Below are 20,942 nucleotides of genomic sequence, written 5' to 3'. Positions count from 1 at the left end.
GAGATGTATGGAATAAGCGATATGAAAGGAATCTTCACTCACATAAATACCTATTTGAGAGAGATTATGCCGACGAACTTGGGCCCATATTACCCCCATAAAACAAAGTTCAAGATACCCACGTACTATCTATATATTATAGCTAAAAGTGCTACCTGCAAAGCTTGCCAGCTAAAATTTATAATGCCATGTTTCTGTTTTGGTTCACAGCTGTGGATAATTTTATTTAATAATTTAAAATATCATTAAATTATTAATTAAGGCCAGCCGTGGTGCAGGGACACAACGCGCTAATAACGAAGCAAAGCGCGGAGTTGAGTTTTATCGCAAGGGAAAATGGGAACGGAAGTGTCTTAATGGGAACGGGCTGTCTTAACATCAATATCCACAACAACTGCGTGTACTATTAAAATTCAACCATAATACCATGTACCATTAAAGTTAAATCATTTTAATAACGTCATACAGTGACTAATTACTCCGTAGCTAAAATTGCTCTTTCAATAAGCATCTATACTGGGAACGAAGAAAAAGGAAAAATATATATTCAGGACGTGCTGCCTTGTAAATTTTCATCTCCAGAAATTATAAAAGGCAAAAAAAACTCTTCGGCTTCTATTTAATTAATATTTTTTTGTCCCACTTTTGATATCGTTCGCTATTTAAAAATTTACTAATTAAAAATCGTGTTATAAACTGAATACCAATTCTTATAATAAAATTATTTTTCACGGATAATGAATAGTGCAGTGTACACGTCAATTTACTATTCAACTAACATATCGAAATTCAATTAATAAACATTTTTATTAACAAGCGTTATATTTTTATACGAAATGGTCAATAGTAAATAACTTTGATTGTTATTTTATGTGTAAACTAATTTTATTATATTATTCAGTTCAGTTTAATTATAGCGTTAAAGTCGCACTCGGGAGAATGTAATATTTAATATTTTGATTTTCTCGCTCTGGTAAAGAGGTAGAGTTCGGCGTTGACTTCTGCCAGTACGTAAAGTGCGTGTTAATTAACACTAGGTTCCCAGATTCCCTCTGCCTACCCTGTTATGTGCGTGATACAGCGTGGAGATAAAGCGTGTCACTTTGCCAATGTCATGTCATATTTACATGTGCACAAATTATTAAACAAAGAAGATGTATCAGAAATATAGGTCAAGTTACACGATAAAATATTAAAAACAAAAAACAATATAATAAAAGTCCAGAATGTATTATAAGTATTATTTATTTATTTTATTTACATTTATCAAATATTATATTTACATTAGTGCCATATCTATGAACGATCCCTGTACAAAATATATTAGAAATGTAAATGACGTCAAAATTCCGTAGCGGACCAACTTGTGAGTATAACGCTTAATATAAGGTAGCACGCATCCATAAGAGGAGCGATAGACGAAGCGGATGAGCTTCGCGGAACTCGTTCATCTGACATGACGCTTGACGCTACTACTATACGCCGCCCGCTTGAAGCCTCATTCCTTGTTTCCTCCGCTGCTGCTACGCTACTCACTTCTGGTGGTACGCAGTTTGGAATTTTGATCTAAAACAAATATTTTATTCAATGTTTATATTAAAAAGTTACATAGCGACGATTATAAGTTCGATTGCCGTTCGAGGAAATGATTTTTTTTCATACAAGACAAGCACGGCGTTGAGCTGCGCCACACAACAGGCTATGTTTCAAAAATTAGGCGGTAATTGGGGAATGGAGTGTTTTAACACTAGGCTCTCTGTGCTTGCCATGCTATATACAGGATGAAGCGTGAAAATAAAAATAGTTGAAAGTCTGATGGGCAATAAATACTCAAGCGTGATTCTTACTATACCTGTGGTTTAGTAAAATTGAAGACAGATTCCTGGCACCGTCTCGCGTGGTGCGCCAGACACGCGGCGTACGCGATGGCGTGCGGAATATAACTTTGTTCGACAACGCCCGTGAACAAGACTGTCGCCATGGGGCCTAGACAAATAAAAGGCACCTATAAATTTTACTTCGCGTGTACTAACGAAAAATAGTAGATATATTATTATAGAACTAGAACTAGAATTATAGAACTTTTTCGTTTTTTTTTTTTGGTCGAGGCCCTCGTCGTGGTAATCAATCAAACCGTAACTGCAAATTCAGCAGAGTGGGGAACGGAGTCTTTAAACATAAGGTTCTTAGGTTTCCTCTGTTATGTGCGGTATGCACCGTGAAACAAAAAAATCTCAAAAATCATATTTAAAAAAAAATTAAATCTAGTTAAAATTATTTATAACTTCAAGTTATATAGTTAGCTTTATTTAATTATATTTTAAAAATATGGTTAACTGTCCCAGTACTTAATTACAGCTCGGCCACTGCGACTTCATTATAACTCTAGCGAGGCTGTGTATTCCTGCTATAATTAAAATACGAAATATTTTTATAATATTGTTTTTCAACTGAAACGAATAATATACTGTAATTTTTGTAGATAATTATTAAACACAAATTTTGTGCAATTATTATGGTGTGTGACCTTCTGTACTGCCACATTAAAATCTTCATATTTTACATCAAATATGTATCCTAAATTCTTCAAAAATCTTCAAAAGTTTGCACGCGAAGAATGATGACTTCGAAAGAACTGAAAGAGGTACGCCCGAAGCGTAGCTCTTGACACTTTACGTGACCTACTTTATAAAGGACATACCAGAGATAGATTTTTTAAACGATCTCTACCCTTTATTGAATGTATACACCAATTTTTAATATTTCCCTTTCGTATTCGTGATGCACTAAAAATATCAGGTATTTTCATTGCAAATACAGTGTAGTGGAAGCCAGGCTTCGAAATCAATCGAGTTTTAAAAGATCGTGAAAGAAAAATACGCTAAATTGATTTCTACGAGTATATAAAAACAAAAATTCTATCGTACATTTTTTTATATTGATTATGACCAAATATTGTAAATCCATCCGTATAATCCGTTTTGATGTTATTCCGGTTTTTAGGATTGTTTAGTATTATACATTTTTAAAAGTTTAATTTAAAATAAATCACTTATATTTTTTTATGACGTAACACGAAAAAATGAAAGGTCATTTCAGCATTCAATATTTTTTTAGGTACCTATTGCAAAGCTTTTAAATATCTTTAAATAGATATAAATGGCAAATAACTTGTTTATACCCTGCACAGCATAACTTCTTGGTTAAACTAGTTACTATATGAAACGTGGGTTGCCATTGAAACATATTATAGAAGTATACGATAGCTAACCGTAACTTTATATAAGTTTCGATGAACTTGATTTTAATTAGCAGAATGCAGACAGAAACGTATGCATGATACTATATCTAGGAAGAAATAATTATAAACTTTACCTTGCCTTCTGCCATAAAATAAGACTCATTCAGTCATGAAACTTTCATGTATACACATAAATACCCGGCATTACATTTTTTCTCCCAACTTTCTGTTATTGCGGAAGTGTATATTAAATAAACGTTAGATAGAAATGAATGACTAGTAAATTTTGAATTATTAATTTAACTTTAGACAACATTAGAAGTTCATTAAAAATATTTTGTATTTTGTATTAACACTTTATTTAAAACTTAAATAAATACATATATAAATAAGAGCTATGCATGTTTTTTTCTTGTATATCCCGCTTTTGATGAATCTATCATTTTTTTACTGAAAACGTTCAAAAATCCCTCTCTTACACGAAATAAAATCTGGCAACACCGAATTAAGTACAACTTACCCAAAGCGTACACGGGCACGTCCTCTCCGCCGTGCGTGGCCCACTGGCGCGGCACGGCCGCCGCGTGCACCGCGTCCGCCGCCGCACCCGCGACGCTGCTATTGAGCGGCAGCGCGCGCGGCGCCGCGTGGCCGGGCCCGCTGCCGTACAGCAGCGTGGTGTAGGGCAAGCTGTCTATGTCGGAGGGCTGTGTGTCTGCACCTTTGTACAGAGCAAATATTTAATAATATTAAACTCAGCTTCAACGAACAAATATTTTTACGCTCGGCTTAGCAACTCAGCAACCAGGTAGCCGGAGAGATTATGGGGATGATAAATATTATTTTTTATATTGTATCGTATGCTTTGTCTTAATGGATATAAGAAATTATTCGTTCAAGTAGGGATCGACAACAACCGTCATGTATATTATACACGATGTTATATACATAAACAAAGCTAAAAAATGTCATAGTAACATAATGTATATAACAAGCTACGTCCGTGTCCTAACAACACCGCCGTGAAATATTACATAAATAATAATGTACACACAATTAAGATCCATATTAATTATTTAAAACTGTCTAAAAGTCACTACATAAGCATTATGTTCTGAAAGAAACTGTTGAATATTACCTAAAATGGGATGTCCTCTAGGCGTCGCCTGTCCTCCAAACGTCATGACATGTCCGTGATCTGCAGTAACGACTATTAGAGTTTCCGCTGGATTTACTTTTTCCAATGCCGCTAACAACGCAGTTTCTAACTCTAGAGTCTCATCCAGAGCTCTATAAGGATTGTTGTAATGATGAGCGTGATCTATTCTGCCACCTATAAATTATGATATAATTTTAATTCTTGCCTCTAAGCTTATTATGAAAAGTATTTTCTGAATTTTTCCTGAAAAGGTTTCTATAATCAGACAATGTTTATTGATATTTTGGTATTCTAAAGCTATAGCTATGTAAGCTATGAATTGGCTAATACACTTGGATGGTGGTTAATTTTAATTTTCACATATTGTGAAACTAATATTTCACAAGTATTTTTTTTATAGCGTCTACTTTAAAAACTATAAATATGTAAAGAGAATAAGATATTACACTAAAACATAATATACAAACCTTCTAATAACAAAAAGAATCCCTTATCATTTTTCGTTAGCACAGCCAACGCAGCCCGGGTCATATCAGCTAAAGAAGGATCATCTGCCTTCACAGCTGTACCTGCCGCCGCGCCTTCTTCCGTGTCTAAGACGGCTCCGCGTTCCGCATTAAATTCCATGTGAGAATACTCAAATAAACCTGTTAAATGTTGAAATTAAATTTATTTCTGAGATTGTTTTTAAAAGTAAGAATAATATTTAAAGTTATTTTAATTTTCAGGTCAATCTCAGGGATACAAAATGTACTGTAATCGCGATTGATTGCGGGTTCGATCCCCACTCGAGGAAATGAAATATTTATTTAAATTTATATTTTCATTTCTTCGCTCGATGTCGAGGCAAAGCGCGGCTTTAAGTTCCGCCACTCAACACAAACTGCCAATTCGGTGGACAGTGGGTACGGAGTGTGTTAACACTAGGTTCCCTCTGCTTACCCTGCTGGATCCGGGATACAGCGTGAAGCTGATTCATTTATTTCTTATTTTAATTTATTTGATAATCTCTTTATCTTCAAAATGCGTAAAGTGAAGATTGGAGTGTCATTACAGAAGATTTTTTATGCTTACTCGACTAACTGTAAGAAATCAATAAATAGAAATCCATATGGATTTTTGCAGTAAATACGATATTTAAAAGTTTGTATTCAAAGTAAAATAAGGTGAAAATGACTGGTGCTCTATGAATCTAAAGAAAATGTGCATATTTTATTATCTCTTTCAACAAAAAACATCGCATTGGTATCTTAAATCATTTTGTTCGTTGGATATAAAACTATTATTGTTAACTCCAGAGGAATTAGAGCGAAGTTTAATCTATGTTGTGGATGTACAATAATGAGCGAGTTGTCCTCTTTTCAAATAAATTTAAAAAATATTTTTTTTCCTTTTATCTCTTTATATCGTGATAGACTTTTTTCCTAATTATTTTAACCGTGCTATTCCTTACAACGTGTTCGGGATCTCGTGTAACTTCTACTGAATCTTGTCGTAAACGAACAATTAACATAAGGCAGTAAATTACAAAGGTGTGCTAAATTATTCAGTCAGTGACGCTCTTGGGATATGTACCTATATTGTATAGATATAGCCAATAGACGTTATAGTAGAACATCCTAATATACCTATATAGGTACGTACATATGTATTACTTCGGGTTTCTCTATTCAATAGAGAGGAGGTACCTCCTCTTTTTAAATTTTACTGCATCGTAGCAAAAACTAGAGATAGTGTTTCATTTTCCTCGTGAATGGCAGTCAATTCACTCGATACTCATCTCTCTTTAGAAGGTCAATAGGTAGTCACGATATCTAAAATAAACTAAAAATTCTTGAATAGCCTTATATAGGTACCTGATCTCGATTTCTTTCTATAAAATTATAAAAAATATAATTATACGAAAAATTTTAATGAGACCACATATGCCAGATAATACAAAATTTTTTCTTTGTAAATGTCTACCTCTGACTTCATTTGACCGTGTTTACATTATAATCACGCTTTCTGTAATCCTCTTAGCTCATTCACATTCCAGATTCGTTTGCGACTTTTGTCCTAAAATTTTAATGTGGAATATAAAATATTACTTAGTTACTATTTATTGTGAACATGTTTGGATTTTAAGTTGCTTATGTTTTTACTGTTGCTAATTAATTTTTTTAATTATAAATAGCGATAAAATCAACAACATTATTACAATTTTTATCATGGTGAAACAAAGAAAGGGATTTCTCTATGATATTCTCTATAAATTAATTATTACCCAACAAAGCAAAATATATTTAGGCTGAGACGGAACATGTAGTTTATTAATATACAATTTAAATTAAAGTATATTTACAAAATCCTGGGCAGTTTTCTCGTGCAAATATCGTAGTAAGGAAGCGCCAATAAAACGTTGATGGTTATTTAAAACGCTATCACAGTTAATTTAAACCACGTTGCGGGTAAAGTGCAATTAAAACACTGATATTATTGTCTTTCTCATTCCCAAAGTTAAATATTATATTTTGCAAACCGCAGCTCTTGTACAAACTGTGGAACAGGATAAGTGCTATTCAGTTAATGATATAATCCGTTTCAGTGAAATTTTGAGTGTTGAAAATATTTAATTTTAATCCTTGAAATGTATATTTGAAAGCTAACTATAATGTGTTATTCAATTATCATTATTGTAGTTTTTAACATTATAATTCATTATCAGCGAAATTATCTGATATATAATTTGTATTTTAAAAAATATATATTTCATTCAAAAATACATACTTCAAGTATACAGTGTTTCTTCTCTCTTTACCACTTTAAATGAGGTAGATAATTTGAGGCAAATTCGTTTCCTTTTTGTATTAAATTTAAAATTGTATTATTTATTTATTTTTTGCTGATGATATTTTTTGCGATAACGTCTACCGAGTAGGAAATGACAAACTGTGTGTTATTATAATTGCCCTTATTTGTATGTGTTTGTAAGTAAAATTTAAGAATAGAAGGTAATCTATCTATAATCTTTCATATTTTAAGTTTCAATAACCCTACGTTTTAAAACAGATAAACTATATCTACTATAGATTATATAATTTTTTTCTTATTCTTTCTTTCTTTATTTCTTTTTTTTTTCTTGCAAACGAAGCTATAGTGGACGCGAGCGTAACATTATATGCGTAGTAACCATAACACCGCTCGTAACAAATGTAGTGCCGCTATGTAATGTACCCGCTCACTTTGAAATGCTGTAAGCTATTAAAATGTTACAGAGATAGAGATAGCGTTTTTAGCGATTTTCTTTAAACTGAAGCAATTTTCGTAACAACATACGGACATTTTTTTTTATTCATCAATTGAATTGTATTTGTAACGAAGCTTTATTTAAAAATACTTCGAAATAAAAACAAAATACTAGACGGCTATGTAAATGATTCAAGAAAATATTTTCAAATGTTGCCTAAAACGAAAGTAGTAACATTTTTAAGTTCCTTTACTATTTTTATAAGAAACCAAAGTTTACTCTCGCGGAATAGTAAGTTTCAAAATTCTTTGTCTTTTGTTTAAAATGAATAATTGGCCGTTCATTTATTGTTACGGAACTTATTCTGGATAGTTAGAAACGTTTCCTCGTATAAAATAAAGTATAAAACATTCAAGGAGCCCAATTCGCCTAATTTTATTCCAGGCTTTCTTTTCATTATGTACGCAATAGAAGAAAAAAATATTTTTAGTCGTCGTTACTCAAGAAATTTGCATATTTAGATGAGACACTATTAGTTAAACGAAATATATAAAAAACAAACAAAAATGTGATTTTAATTTCGGACTACTAAAAACTTTTTCATATTCAATTTAATATAAATATTATAAATCTTAAAAAGCCTTACCTAATAAGTAATCAACCGTCCTCGGGTCTAACTTAGCAAGTTGCTCTTTTGAATGGATATATTGGGCTCGTAATCGCCTTCTCTTCTTTTCTCTAGCCCAGTCTTCGGCTAAATTTCGTCCATCTAATCGTCTTCCTTCTCTGTTTGGATGTTCAGGGTCTACTGTTATAGTTGGTAGGAAATGCCGTCTACCTCCTCCCATTATTACCTTCATGGATATATTTTTTGATTAAAATACAAACAAAAAGTTAAGAAACAAAAAAATACTGTAATCTATTGTATTGATAGATAAAACTATTTAAAACTATAAACGATACAATGTTACGCAAAAAAATAACTTAAACACATATTGAAAAGAAATAATTATTCAAAGTACTTGCACAGATACAATTTCTAAAAGAATTTCAAAGAAAATACAGAATAAATTTCTTTGAAAGTATCATAAGCTTCTTACTTAATATATTATTAATATTTGTATTTCAATAAAGTTAAAGTTGGCTCACAAAGAAGTCCACGTGTAATAGGATATAGTGCATCTACAGTATTTTACATCAAGAATAAATTCCTTTGTACCGATGTCTGTCTTAACGGTTACTTTTATCGAAACAATGAAGTCATAAGTTTCAAAGGAATATCTATAACAGATTATATACTAAATATATTTCGCTATTGTTTGTCTGGAATCTTTTACAAGTATCCTCTTCCCTCTTATATATACATGCAACTTTTCGCGTTTACGTATAATTGTGATTTTTTATTTTTTTATTCTACTATATACAGCTAAGGACATCTAGTGACTACAATGCAACGATTGTGGGTTTAATTCTCAGTCGGGGAAATTAATTATTATTTATTAATATTATCATCTCTTTTCTCTGGCAATAAGACAAAAAATTGGCGTTGAGTTCCATCACACAACACGCAGTGCCTCGAAAAATTCGACGGAAAATGAGGAACGGAGTGCCTTAACACTAAGTTCTCTCAGTCTACGCTGCTACGTGCGGGATACAGCGTGAAGCTGTTTTTTTTTATATATATATACCTCCTACTTCTCCTATTTATATATATAAAGCATGTTATATAAAAAAATAATAAATTTGTATTTAAAATTTTACAGTTTCATCAAACTTCACTCATAGCTCCGAACAAAGTGCTATTTCATAAATTGCGACCTCAATCCCTTATTTCCCTTCTTATATAGAAAAAAAAGGTTATCGGAAAAATAATTACCGCTCACGTCGATCAGCACAAAGTGAGTTACTTTCCTTTGGCCTTTCATATTTACAGGTGTACAAAAACTTCGTTATAAATCAAAGTTTGGGCCCCTTTTATAACGTTTTATATTGTTGTAACGAAAATATCGTACTGTGATGACGATCGACGGCGCGGTTAAACCAGGCTTGACAGGTGTTTAAGAACTTCCTTTGAAATGGTACGCGAATACAATAAATACAAAATACAGGAAAGTATGCGCTGTTTATTTATATTTACATCCATACTTATTTATTACTAATAGGTACTTGTTTCGATATCTTCGAAGATTTATAATATAAAATATTTTTATATTATAAATCTTCGCTACTGTATATGTAGAAATATTAAGCGAAATGTCAGTCAATTTGACAGAAGAAACCTACAGTTCACTTAGTCTATGGAGAATAGAGGTAAAAAATGCCGTATCCGTGTATTAAAATGTGTCCATCAAAACAGATAATTGAAAGGAAATAATGACTCAAACAACTAAAGTCATTGAAAACATTAATAATCCAAACTCAGTATACTTCACCTTTCTTGATATTAGCTCCATTTCGGTCGAATAGTTCGAGCTATAATTTACTGGATATTTTTTCTGCTAAATCCTCATAATATGAGATAGTGCCCCTTATCTCTGCCCTACTTGGTCTAACTACATCAACGATTTTTGGTTTTGTTTAGAATATTTGGTGTACTGGGCTACAATTTTTATTACAGATTTCTATAATAATATACTTAACGTCGAAACATGTATCTTACATACATTATTTGAATATTCCTGTATCGCGAGTTTAGATATAATAGAAGCAAGGAAAAAAGCAATATTTTCGGAGTCACGTCCTCTATCCAAGGTTACCGACTATCATCTATAGGCGGGTGTCTTACGATAAGGAGTATAAGTATATAAGAACGTTGATATTATGCAAAATGGCCTACATTAATATTCCTTTCAGTCTTTCATAGAATATACAAGAACTCTTGTAATCTTGGCACATCACATACACATCTCGTGATAAAACGTTGTAAATTTTGCATTTTTAATATATTTAAGTAAATAATATTTCTTAAGCTTTATTAAATAAAATAATTCGTTCTAAAGCCACTCGTATTTTCTCCATATTTGAATTAATAAGGTTTAAAGTATTTAAAAAAACATATTTTCGTCATTTAATATCTCATGATGGGAAGCGAGGCTTATATAAAAATATCGAATCAATGGATATTTTGTTAAAACCGTTCAAATGTGCAACCAATAATTGCTTTTCAGCAAAACTCGTATCGTCTATTTCCCAAACGAAATGTGTGATATTAAATCCAAATTTTTTATTCCTTAAAACACCAGAACAAAATACATGAAGTATTAAATAAAATATATTAATATTTGTTAACGTTTAAAAAACTCCAAATTAATTAATATTTCGTTACGCTTATGGAATTAAAGAGCAATAAATTGCCAACTTAAAATCTATTTATTAAATAACAAAAATATTTTGATTGACTCATAATATAATTAAAATTATTATACGAGTATATATAATATTGATTATTAATTACACATTTTAAAGACCATCTGATGTATAAATAAATAAAAAAAACTCACATTAATACTCCTACCGGGTTCATTTTCCACCAGCTGCAAGGCTATGTCCTTACAGTCCCGTCTCACGGTGGGGGGCACGCGGCTGTCGTCCTCCCAGTAGCGTGACGGCGCGTGTGCGTATAGCGCAGCGGGTGTTGCGTGAGTTATACGCGCTGTTGTCACTATACCACTGGATTTACCTAAGAATTCATAATTATTAGAAGTTTTGCTTTGAAATTTAAATACCATATAAATTATGTAAAAAGCAAGAAAATATAAAAGATTTAGTAATAGCGATCAATTATTTATTAATGTTCAATAGTAAAACGAAAATGTATTATTATTCAATTAAGTATTTAAAAATTGATTTTAGATCAGTATTTTATATATAAAAAGCTTTAAAATATTTAAATGCATAACTGCAGAATAAACTTGGAAATATCCAATTTGCTTTCCTATTTATTTTATTAGAAAAAATCATTCAATAAAATGTAAAAATTGCAAATATATTTTTTCAGATGAAAAAATTAATGCAGTTGTGATAAGTGAGCAATTAGTGTTATATTTTATGATCCAACTATATCGTTTTCCCGCTTAATTAATTTTTTCTTCGTCTTTATGTAGCTCTCATGAGAAATAAAAAGCAATTTAGCAATGGACCTACTCTATTCATCTCTTTTAATAATGTACGATTGCTGTATATTTTGTCTGAATAGACAAGCTTGCAGAATGTACGAAGTACAGATTGGATATTACAGTAATATCATAATTTTAAATATTTAAATTAAAAAATGCACGCCTTTTCCTTTTGCACCCATAAAGAAATAAAAAACACAATAGTTAATAATCTAACTTAGTAATAGTTTTAAATATCCAAGTTAGTAATAGTTTTACATGGTATGGTATATTCTAGGCAAGCGTGCACCACCGTAGATTGCATCAAAGCTCACCAGACTTAATGCGGTCAAACGTAAGCCTATTCCATATATAAAAAAAACAATCCATTTTTTTATATTATCAGTTTATTTATTTAACAATAGTTCCTGGAAGACAATAAATAATCAAAATTTAATATTTTTAAATATGTTACATTAATAAATATGTTACTTTAATATTTTTAAATATGTTCTAATAAAAACAAGCTTTCTCGAGTTACAATAAAATAAAAGAATACATACTTATATACGTACACACATAGAATATTACTTTGAAAACCACTTCAAAAGTAATCAGAGTTGTAACGCACAGCCTGTATCTAAGTTACTCATATAAAGATATAAAATCAAACATGAACTAAGTTCCACTCACCAGCTTCGTGCGCCCAATCTATCAGAGAAGTGAGTTTAGAGTTAATTGCGGACGCGCAGTTATTGAACCGTCCGCTCGCATCGAGACCGAGAGTCTCGTATCGAGCCTTCACGCCGCACAAGAGGGCGGTGGCACACGCTGATGATTCGCCAGTTTGAGCGTCTATGTTGTACGTCTGTGTATAGATAGGTAGGTAATATTAAATTTAGCATTGTAATATAATGAATATTAATAAAATAAACATACGTAAAAATATTATATTATTTGTGATATTTTAAAGTGGTATTCCATACTTAGAGAGAAAAATACTTTTTCTTCGCACCTCTTGAAAACCGTCCCAGCGTAGCGTTTTATAAGTCTTGGATATGTTTCAGTTACGCGTAAGAGTACGCGTAAAACCGCGCGTTCTGAACTTTTCATATAACATATTATAATTACAATACATACATAGTTATTGTCGTCTTGTGAAAGCGAAAAACTGTACATATGTATGGAATAAATAAAAACACACCTTTGTAATTCATGCAACCTTCCTCGGAAAACGACAAGGAAACTGATAAAAAATGTATTATTTATGAACAACAGTGTAGGGGCCGACGTGAGGTCGCGAACATTTGTACTAGTAAAGTTGGAGACGACAGGCAAATAAAAGTGAGTCATGAAAATGAAACATTCATTTTGCTTTCTTTCATTATTATTATTATTATTTGTTAACTTGTTATTTCTAAAAATACGTAACAGAATATAATTGAAATATTCGGTATTCATCCAACCCAAGTTACTTCACAATTTTAATAACAAATATCTTTGATAAAATATAACAACCAGGCTGACGTAATGATATCTTCTAGTTTAGGTCTTCGAAAATGCACCATTGTATATATTTATGTATTTTGGAATAAAAAGTTGCTATAGGTACCTACATATTATACTCATTTCATATAACTATCTATACTTATAATAAATCTGTAAAAAAGTCATTTCTGTACATTGAAAATATTTAAAAAAAAATAGCTAGGGTGTTAAAGGACAATTAACAGCTTCCATTTCCAGTTAAATATTGTTACTATATTGTTTCTTTGTTTTTAGTGCAATAAAGTTTTATTATTATTATTATATACTAGCTGACACGGTGTCCCGAATAGCAGAATAAGTATTAAAAAACAAAAAATAAAGAATGACTGTTAGGCGGTACGAAGTTCGCCAGGTCAGCTAGTGCATGAATAAACAGTCTGGCATGATATATCCCTTATATCTAACGATTGTTCTATTAGTTTGACACAAAATAAATTAAGTAAGTTCGATTATGATTTATATTTGAATAAAACATACTTTACTATTGATAAAGTAACTCATATTCCCTTCAGTCTTCATCATGACCAAAGATAGCATTATATACTAACATAGTTTTAATTAAGTTGTGCGAATCGCCGTGTATGTAGACCCTACGTAATCTTGCCGGACCCTATCCTCATAACACAATTATAGTTGACGATTTGTTTCTACACGAGATTAACTTGGGATCAAAGATGGAACTTACTATTTAAATTAATTAACTACAAGTTGAAAGCTCTTCTTACCTTGTAATATAAAAAAATATAATTTTAATTAGTAGACGCGTCTATTAGTTTTCAGGCGCCTTTGACATTATTACTTGAAGTAAAATAAGTGATAATTAATTTTACCTTCACGTGTCGCCTGAAAAACTGTCATCAATCAAAATTCATCATAGACACCCAGCCACCGTATTGTCAAATTAAAAAAGAAAAACCAACGAACTACTTCTAGTGGGGTATCGTTGAATAGATATTTAAAAACATATAATTATATATTAATAATATTAAATATTAATTATATTATGATTTTATAGTATAGTACTCGATATATATATATATATTTAAAAATAGTACCTACATACAATTTTTAATAGCTTCCAACTGTTAATAAAAAACTTTTTTATATCCATTCTATCGTTTATATAAAAACTATTAACGGTATTGGAAATCGCCCAAAGTTGCAAACGATAGTGGAATACGTCACGCCGGAGCCGGCCCTAGACTGTTTTATGGCTCAGTCTTTCCGAAACTAAGGCCAAAATAATATATCAACTTCTAGAATCTCCTCTTAAGTTTTTTATTTGAAATATACTCGTAAGAAATGTTATATGTGTTTTATAAGCAAATGTTATATGAATTTCATATATGTTAATTTTTGTTAATCAAATTCAAAATTTATTTAACTCTACAATTAAAATAATCATATTAAATATTATAAAAATCTCATTTAATAATACCTTAGCAAGTGCAACAGCTGGAAATGTATCCCAAACTAAATCCGTATCCTCCCCCGACTGACCCCTACGCTGACCACGAAGTATCCTGGCTGCCGTCGCTGTTGTTAAGCTCATGCCGTCACCGACCACCAATATTACGTTCCTTGTGAAAAAAAGGTTAAATGATTACAAATATAATCTAATCCCGCTCAGGAGAATGGAATATTTAACGTTTTCACTTCTTAGCTCTAGTACGAAGTAAAGCTCGGAGATGAGTTCCGCCACTCAACACACAATGCCTCAAGAATTTGGCGGTCAGTGGGGAACGGAGTGTCTTAACACTACGTTCTCAGGTTCCCTCTGTCTACTTTGCTACGTGTGAAATTACAGCATGCATGATAATTGCCTTCTTTTATTTATTAAAACAGTTACTTTAAGCTTGCTTTAATAAAATGGATTATTTGTGTAGGGAAAATACATTAAAATCCAACCCACCCAAAAATTCAACACTCTAATTTTAATTAGTATTTGTCCTAAGCTAAAATATATTTTTTGTTAGATTTCATTCCGTTTGTACAGTTTTGTCAATATCAATAAAACAACTGAAAACAGCACTAGAGCCATACTAACACAATATCATGGTAATAATACAATCTTATAGGTGTTGCTCCCGATTATAGAAGACAAACTCGCTTTATATATGCTAATTCCTATCTTAATAAGCCTTCAAATTACATACAAACAGTTCAATCAACTCAAAGACAATACTGGCCTATTAATATAACTGCATAGACAATATATGTATATCAATAGACCATCAATTGTTTATTAATTTAAATACCCTGAAAATATAAACATAAACAAAATGAGTAAAGAAATGTCATATATTTTTAATCAGCTTCATGCTGTATCCCGCTAACGGCAGGATAGGCTGAGGGAATCTAGTGTTAAGATACTCCATTCACCATATTCTGCTGAATTCTGGAGGCATTGCGTGTTGAGAGGCAGAGTTCAACGCCACGCTTTGCCTCCACACCAGAGCGAAGAAATGAAATTATAAATTTAAATAAATATTTCATTTTCTCAAGTGGGGATCGAACACATGACCAGTTGTACTTACAGTCACACAGTTTAAATTATCAAAAATATGTATATTATACATATGTAAATGTTATTTAGTACTATATGATAAATATTCCCTATTCAAAATTAAAAAATGAAATATTAAACTTGTTTGGCTTAGGTATATAAAACGACCGATGCTAGCAAAACAATATTAAATGACTCACTTTGCAACAGGATTTTTCTCTGAAGCGTACTGGAGGCGTTTTTGTAGTGTCTCTTGTGCTTGTGCATACCAATATTGACGATCTGAAAATTAAAATATTTTATTTTTTCCGATCAATCAAATATTTCCCCTTATACTGTTATATGGAGTTCACTTATTAAGAATCAAATAATAGACGATTTAAATTTCTTTGCCTATTCTGCTATTTGCGTGAAGCTGAAAAAAAAAAATTATTACTATTTTATAATACAACACTATGTCCACATATACATTAAACTATAATTTCAATAGTACTTTAGGTATAAAGCAAATAATACTCGTGGCTTAAATAGAGATTTCAAGTATACAACTTCGAGCTTTTCGAGTGTTAAAACATTTATTTTCATTTTCACTACAAGTTCTTGTTGGATATGGCGTAAACTAGCTTCTCTTAACAAACGAATAAGCGCGAGCACTACAATTTCAGTTTGTACAAGAATTGTAGTTTCCAATAATACCGCTAACTAATACGTATAAAAACAATACCTAAATCAAATAAAAAAATTAAATAGATTTTAGTTACGGTAATATTAATAATATCAATAAAATGCAAATATTTAGCAAAAACTAAGACGATATATTTATCTATATTGACTCCAAATAAATCAATTTACATAACAAAGCCGATCTGGAAAGCCAATGTAAAGATATGAAAATGCTAACATAAACAGTCTCATTTATATGTTGCCATGAAGTCCAACTAATTTATAGAAAGTCGTTCTAAATGACAAATAACACAATATTTCATTAATATTATCTTTCTCTTTTAGGAATATTTTTTGTGGTATATTTTAGTCGCGGTAATGTATGAACATTTTTTTAAAGTGGAAAATGAAATTTAATAGTAAATTATAACATATTCACTGAATATTCAAAATAATTTAATAATATCAAAAAATATAACTTTGAAAATAATAAAATTATTGTCACGCAACATCCTAACTTATACAAGCATAAATAAAAAAAAACAGGACAAAAAAAAATATTATTACAGGTACAATATTCTAAGATGAAAAGCAGCAATCGTACAAGGTTCGACCGACTATCGCTATCAAGAATAACATCAAAGCAATCTCTAAATCCCACTTGGTCTCCATTCAAGTTCAACTTCGTAGATATTTACTTATCTCAGTCTCTCGGGGAGTCAAATTAGGATCGTTTCGAATATGTTAGTGATGTTTTATACGAAAAAATATAACAAAATGTTAATAGTGTATGTTTTCTTAAAATAACATTTTTTTTTTATTTCTGGTTGTTTACCAGCACAGGCAGAGGGAACCAAGTTTCAAAATATTCTGTTCTGGGATTTCCACCCAAATACGAAACAATTCGTGTTGGCTTTTTAATTTAAAAATAAATACATAATATTTTTTAAAATAATTGTTTATTTGATCACGGTCCTTATTTATTTATTGACTCAACCCAAAGTTTCTTTTTATTATTAATTTACTAATTTACATTATATCAGAGACAATTTTTATACTAGTAACTATCATAACTAAATTGTAAAAATAATTAAATATATTTTGTATAGACACTAGTACAATATATTAGCCGTATAAACTACAAATCGATATTTTGAATTCCAAGAATCGCCAAACTGCACTAGCCAAAGTAAAATTTGTTAGACTTATACGATTGTATCTTTCTTGTGCAGCTCGTTACCACCATCAAGAGGTTTTCGCTTACTCAGAGGAACTATACGTGCAGCATTGCTTATTTTGATAATACAAAGTGCAACGTTGCATTTTATCACACAATACTCATGTTTGGGAAAACAGGAAATTAGAAAACAGAATATCTCGACACTAGCTTCTCTCTCTTACTCTTCTATAAGCAGGAGATGAATAGGGCTATGAAAAATAAAACATGTATAATTACCGTACGGCTCCTTAGCTTCAGTATTCATCGGTGCCGGAGACAAGATCCCATTGCTGATCGTGCACATTATGATCACGATGCAGCACCAAGCACTCATGATTGATAAGCTTCATCGGTGCTAACGTTCTTCCCACAGTCACTAAGAACTCTCTTTCTCTCTCTATAACCTTCTTATAACCTGCAAGAGACAACTTTATGGTAATAATTAAAATAGATATTTATCACTTTATTTGAAACGTTCAAAGTAGAAAAACTAAAACGATTACATGGAAACTTTTATTAAAATTGTTTCTTGTAAGAAAAATAAACAATCGAATGTTTTTTTTCGTAACAAAAAAGAAAACTGTAAGCTTCCGCAAACAAATATTTCACCGGGGAAAAGTTTAATCTGTCTTTATAGGTACTTGGGGCAATATCATGATTTTCGTCAACACCGAGAAGGAAGATACACAGACAACATATGATAATAAGTTCGTATTTCATCTTGTACCTTTCACGACGATATGTGCACACTCGTAAACCCGGAACCTCTGTTTAAGGCTCGCGACGTATCGCGAAAATTGGAATTGTAAATATAATTTTTACAATATATTTACTTGACGCTTCGGTAAACATATGTTTTACATTTTACATAAGTTTATTCAATTATGTATCTTATAATTGATAAATTGTTTTATTTTTTTTAATAATCTATACTAATATAATAAAGCGAAAGAGTTTGTTTGTTTGTTTGTTTGAACGCTAAGATCTCTGGATCTACTGGTCCGATTTACTTTGTTTTTGTTTTGTATGAAAGCTGCATTCTTCAGAAGTGCTATAGGCTATATAACATTACATTACACATATATACTAATATATTTTAAAGTACTTTCTAATTTGACATGCAACTTATTCTGCCATGTTAATAACAACCGTCGCGTCGCTACGCAACCGTTACCGCGACATTTTGATATTCATCCTTATGAAAATAATTATAATAGTCACTTTTGGCATTTTATCTGGATTGAAATTATAGTTTACTGTATAACATTCTAATAAATAATTAAGGAGATGTCACTGAGTCGAAATGACCTAGCCTACGGGCGGTACAGTATGACCGACGCGAAAATATTCTTATAGTTCAAGCAGGCGTAGCCGCGTCCGGGTCCACTAGTACATACATATGTATGTCATTTTCATTGATCCTAAAAAGGATTAATTTTTAGGAATTATTTAACTAGCGTACATAGAACTTTTAAATGAGATTGCATTCTTTTCATTATTTCTCTCAAGCGTATCTTTCTCCTCCTAAGTTTTGAAAGTTTCTTTAAGATTAGAAATTTCTAAGTCCAATAGCGTGGCCTTTGAAATTCGGAGCGAGCGCCAAAGTTTACCCTTTAGATATCTGTTCAAACTTCATTTTACAAATAAACCAAACTATAATATTCCTTGAAATACCAACATTTATTTATTATTGCCAAATAGTTATATATCGGGTTTGTTAGAGTATATCTAATAACTTATATTTTCAATGTTTAACTAAATGTGCTATAACCTACATTTCTAATTAATTACGCAATAATAGTATTTGTTATAAATTTATTATAAACATGCCTATCTAAGGTTACTTTAAATAGTGAACTATGTAATTTAAATAAAACATTTCAAATACCGAATACAAAAAAAAAACTAAAATCATAATTATTATTACAATACCCAAGCTATAGTACAACGCCGAAGCTCTTAAGTAACTACACATACTCAACCTACTTTACTAAAGAGGTATACGCAAATGAGACTTGTAAGTACAAACAGCGTTAATTTCAAACAATTTACCCAAAAACCCTTAATTACTCTGACTTTCAAAGAAAAAAGCAAGGGTACATTCGTAGCGAGTCACGCAACACAAAATCACATTAGCTGGATTGCTTTTGTGTAATTACAGAAATGAAGGAGCCGCTTAAGAAAATCCACAAAGTGCCCATTAAAATACCAACGTTCTGTAAAAACATGAAAGTATGTTCAACTGTTTGTGATATTATATAATGGATTTCTAAGAAATTAGTGTGATATCATCATGGCACAATTGATTATTTTTTGACTCTATATAATAATAATTTAATATTCTTCGTATTTTAGTCATGGGAGCGTTTAAATTAAAGTTTTTTTTACTTCCCGCCTTCCATTTTGCCTTCATATAATTTCTAGTGTAGGTATTATAAATTTATCAATCAAATCAAAGTATCTCAGTAATGTACATAACATGTGCAATGTACATATTGACAGCTACAACAAAAAGTATATAGAAAAGTCAAGAAAGGAATAATTTATCACTACGCTCTGTCATCCTACTCTAAAAAGAGAAAAATACTTGAATTTAATTTAAATCCTTTTATTGTAGTTTTTACCTTCGTTCTGGTCTAACTAGGTTTCGCATTTATCTATAATCTTTATGAAGGTATTGGAGTGGAATCTCTTAGGAAATAAGATTATAGACTGGAGGGTCGAGCTAAATTGACATTCTTAGAAGATTCAATTACATAACAATTGTGGTCATCGAAACTATTTGTTTTATATCTCCTAACTATGTAATAATTATATTTTTACTTCTTGTATAATACCAGAAAAAATAAAATAGAAGTTTCTTAAACATTATATAAATTGATTGATCCACTTATAAGTGATGTATTTACGAGTATATGCTAAGCTAAAATGTTAATTTGTTAATACATTTAATTTGAGATACAGCGTAAAGCTGATTTTTTTTTTCTACGAACATGACGAGTACTTGAAGCATTCAGAAAATAGCTTTACGAGCTACTCTTATCTTATAAGCGCGTAAAATTATAGTGTACTTATTGTTTTACACAGGCAGCGTAATATTATGCACATTGTATAATTTTACGCTGTATCTCGCAGATAGCAGGGAGAAAGTACCTGAAAACCTAGTGTTAAGACACTCCATTCTCCATTAAGACTCTTTCTTTCCCACTTTCTTCAAATTCTTGAATCATTACGTGTTTAGTGGCGGAATTAGACGCCGAGCTTTGCCTCGTTACTAGAGCGA

The 20,942-nt window shown here is 31.1% G+C and overlaps 1 protein-coding gene across 3 annotated transcripts in view; it reads right to left on the bottom strand.

Moving 5' to 3' along the window:
• Positions 1-1,227: 1,227 nt before the first annotated feature.
• Positions 1,228-20,942, bottom strand: part of LOC146529359 (alkaline phosphatase-like) — a 43,675-nt gene continuing 23,960 nt past the window's right edge. For 2 of the 3 annotated variants that reach the window (XM_085201496.1, XM_085201497.1), the window contains exons 2-12: positions 17,897-18,074; positions 15,978-16,059; positions 14,710-14,851; positions 12,417-12,591; positions 11,130-11,308; positions 8,276-8,483; positions 4,868-5,047; positions 4,380-4,574; positions 3,762-3,962; positions 1,853-1,986; positions 1,228-1,566 (exon numbers count right to left, since the gene is read on the bottom strand). In XM_085201496.1, the coding sequence (XP_085057622.1) occupies positions 1,342-1,566; positions 1,853-1,986; positions 3,762-3,962; positions 4,380-4,574; positions 4,868-5,047; positions 8,276-8,483; positions 11,130-11,308; positions 12,417-12,591; positions 14,710-14,851; positions 15,978-16,059; positions 17,897-17,993 (1,818 nt within the window). In that variant the 5' untranslated portion in view covers positions 17,994-18,074 and the 3' untranslated portion in view covers positions 1,228-1,341. The remainder of the gene's footprint in view (positions 1,567-1,852; positions 1,987-3,761; positions 3,963-4,379; positions 4,575-4,867; positions 5,048-8,275; positions 8,484-11,129; positions 11,309-12,416; positions 12,592-14,709; positions 14,852-15,977; positions 16,060-17,896; positions 18,075-20,942) is intronic. The other variant, XM_085201499.1, reaches the window with a different exon arrangement.

The sequence above is a fragment of the Heliconius melpomene genome, chromosome 18, assembly GCF_056956725.1.
Source record: "Heliconius melpomene rosina isolate 202511_hmr_F chromosome 18, ASM5695672v1, whole genome shotgun sequence".
NCBI lineage: Eukaryota > Metazoa > Arthropoda > Insecta > Lepidoptera > Nymphalidae > Heliconius > Heliconius melpomene.
Note: the sequence above shows the minus strand (reverse complement) of the source record. Positions and strands in the feature narration are given on the sequence as shown.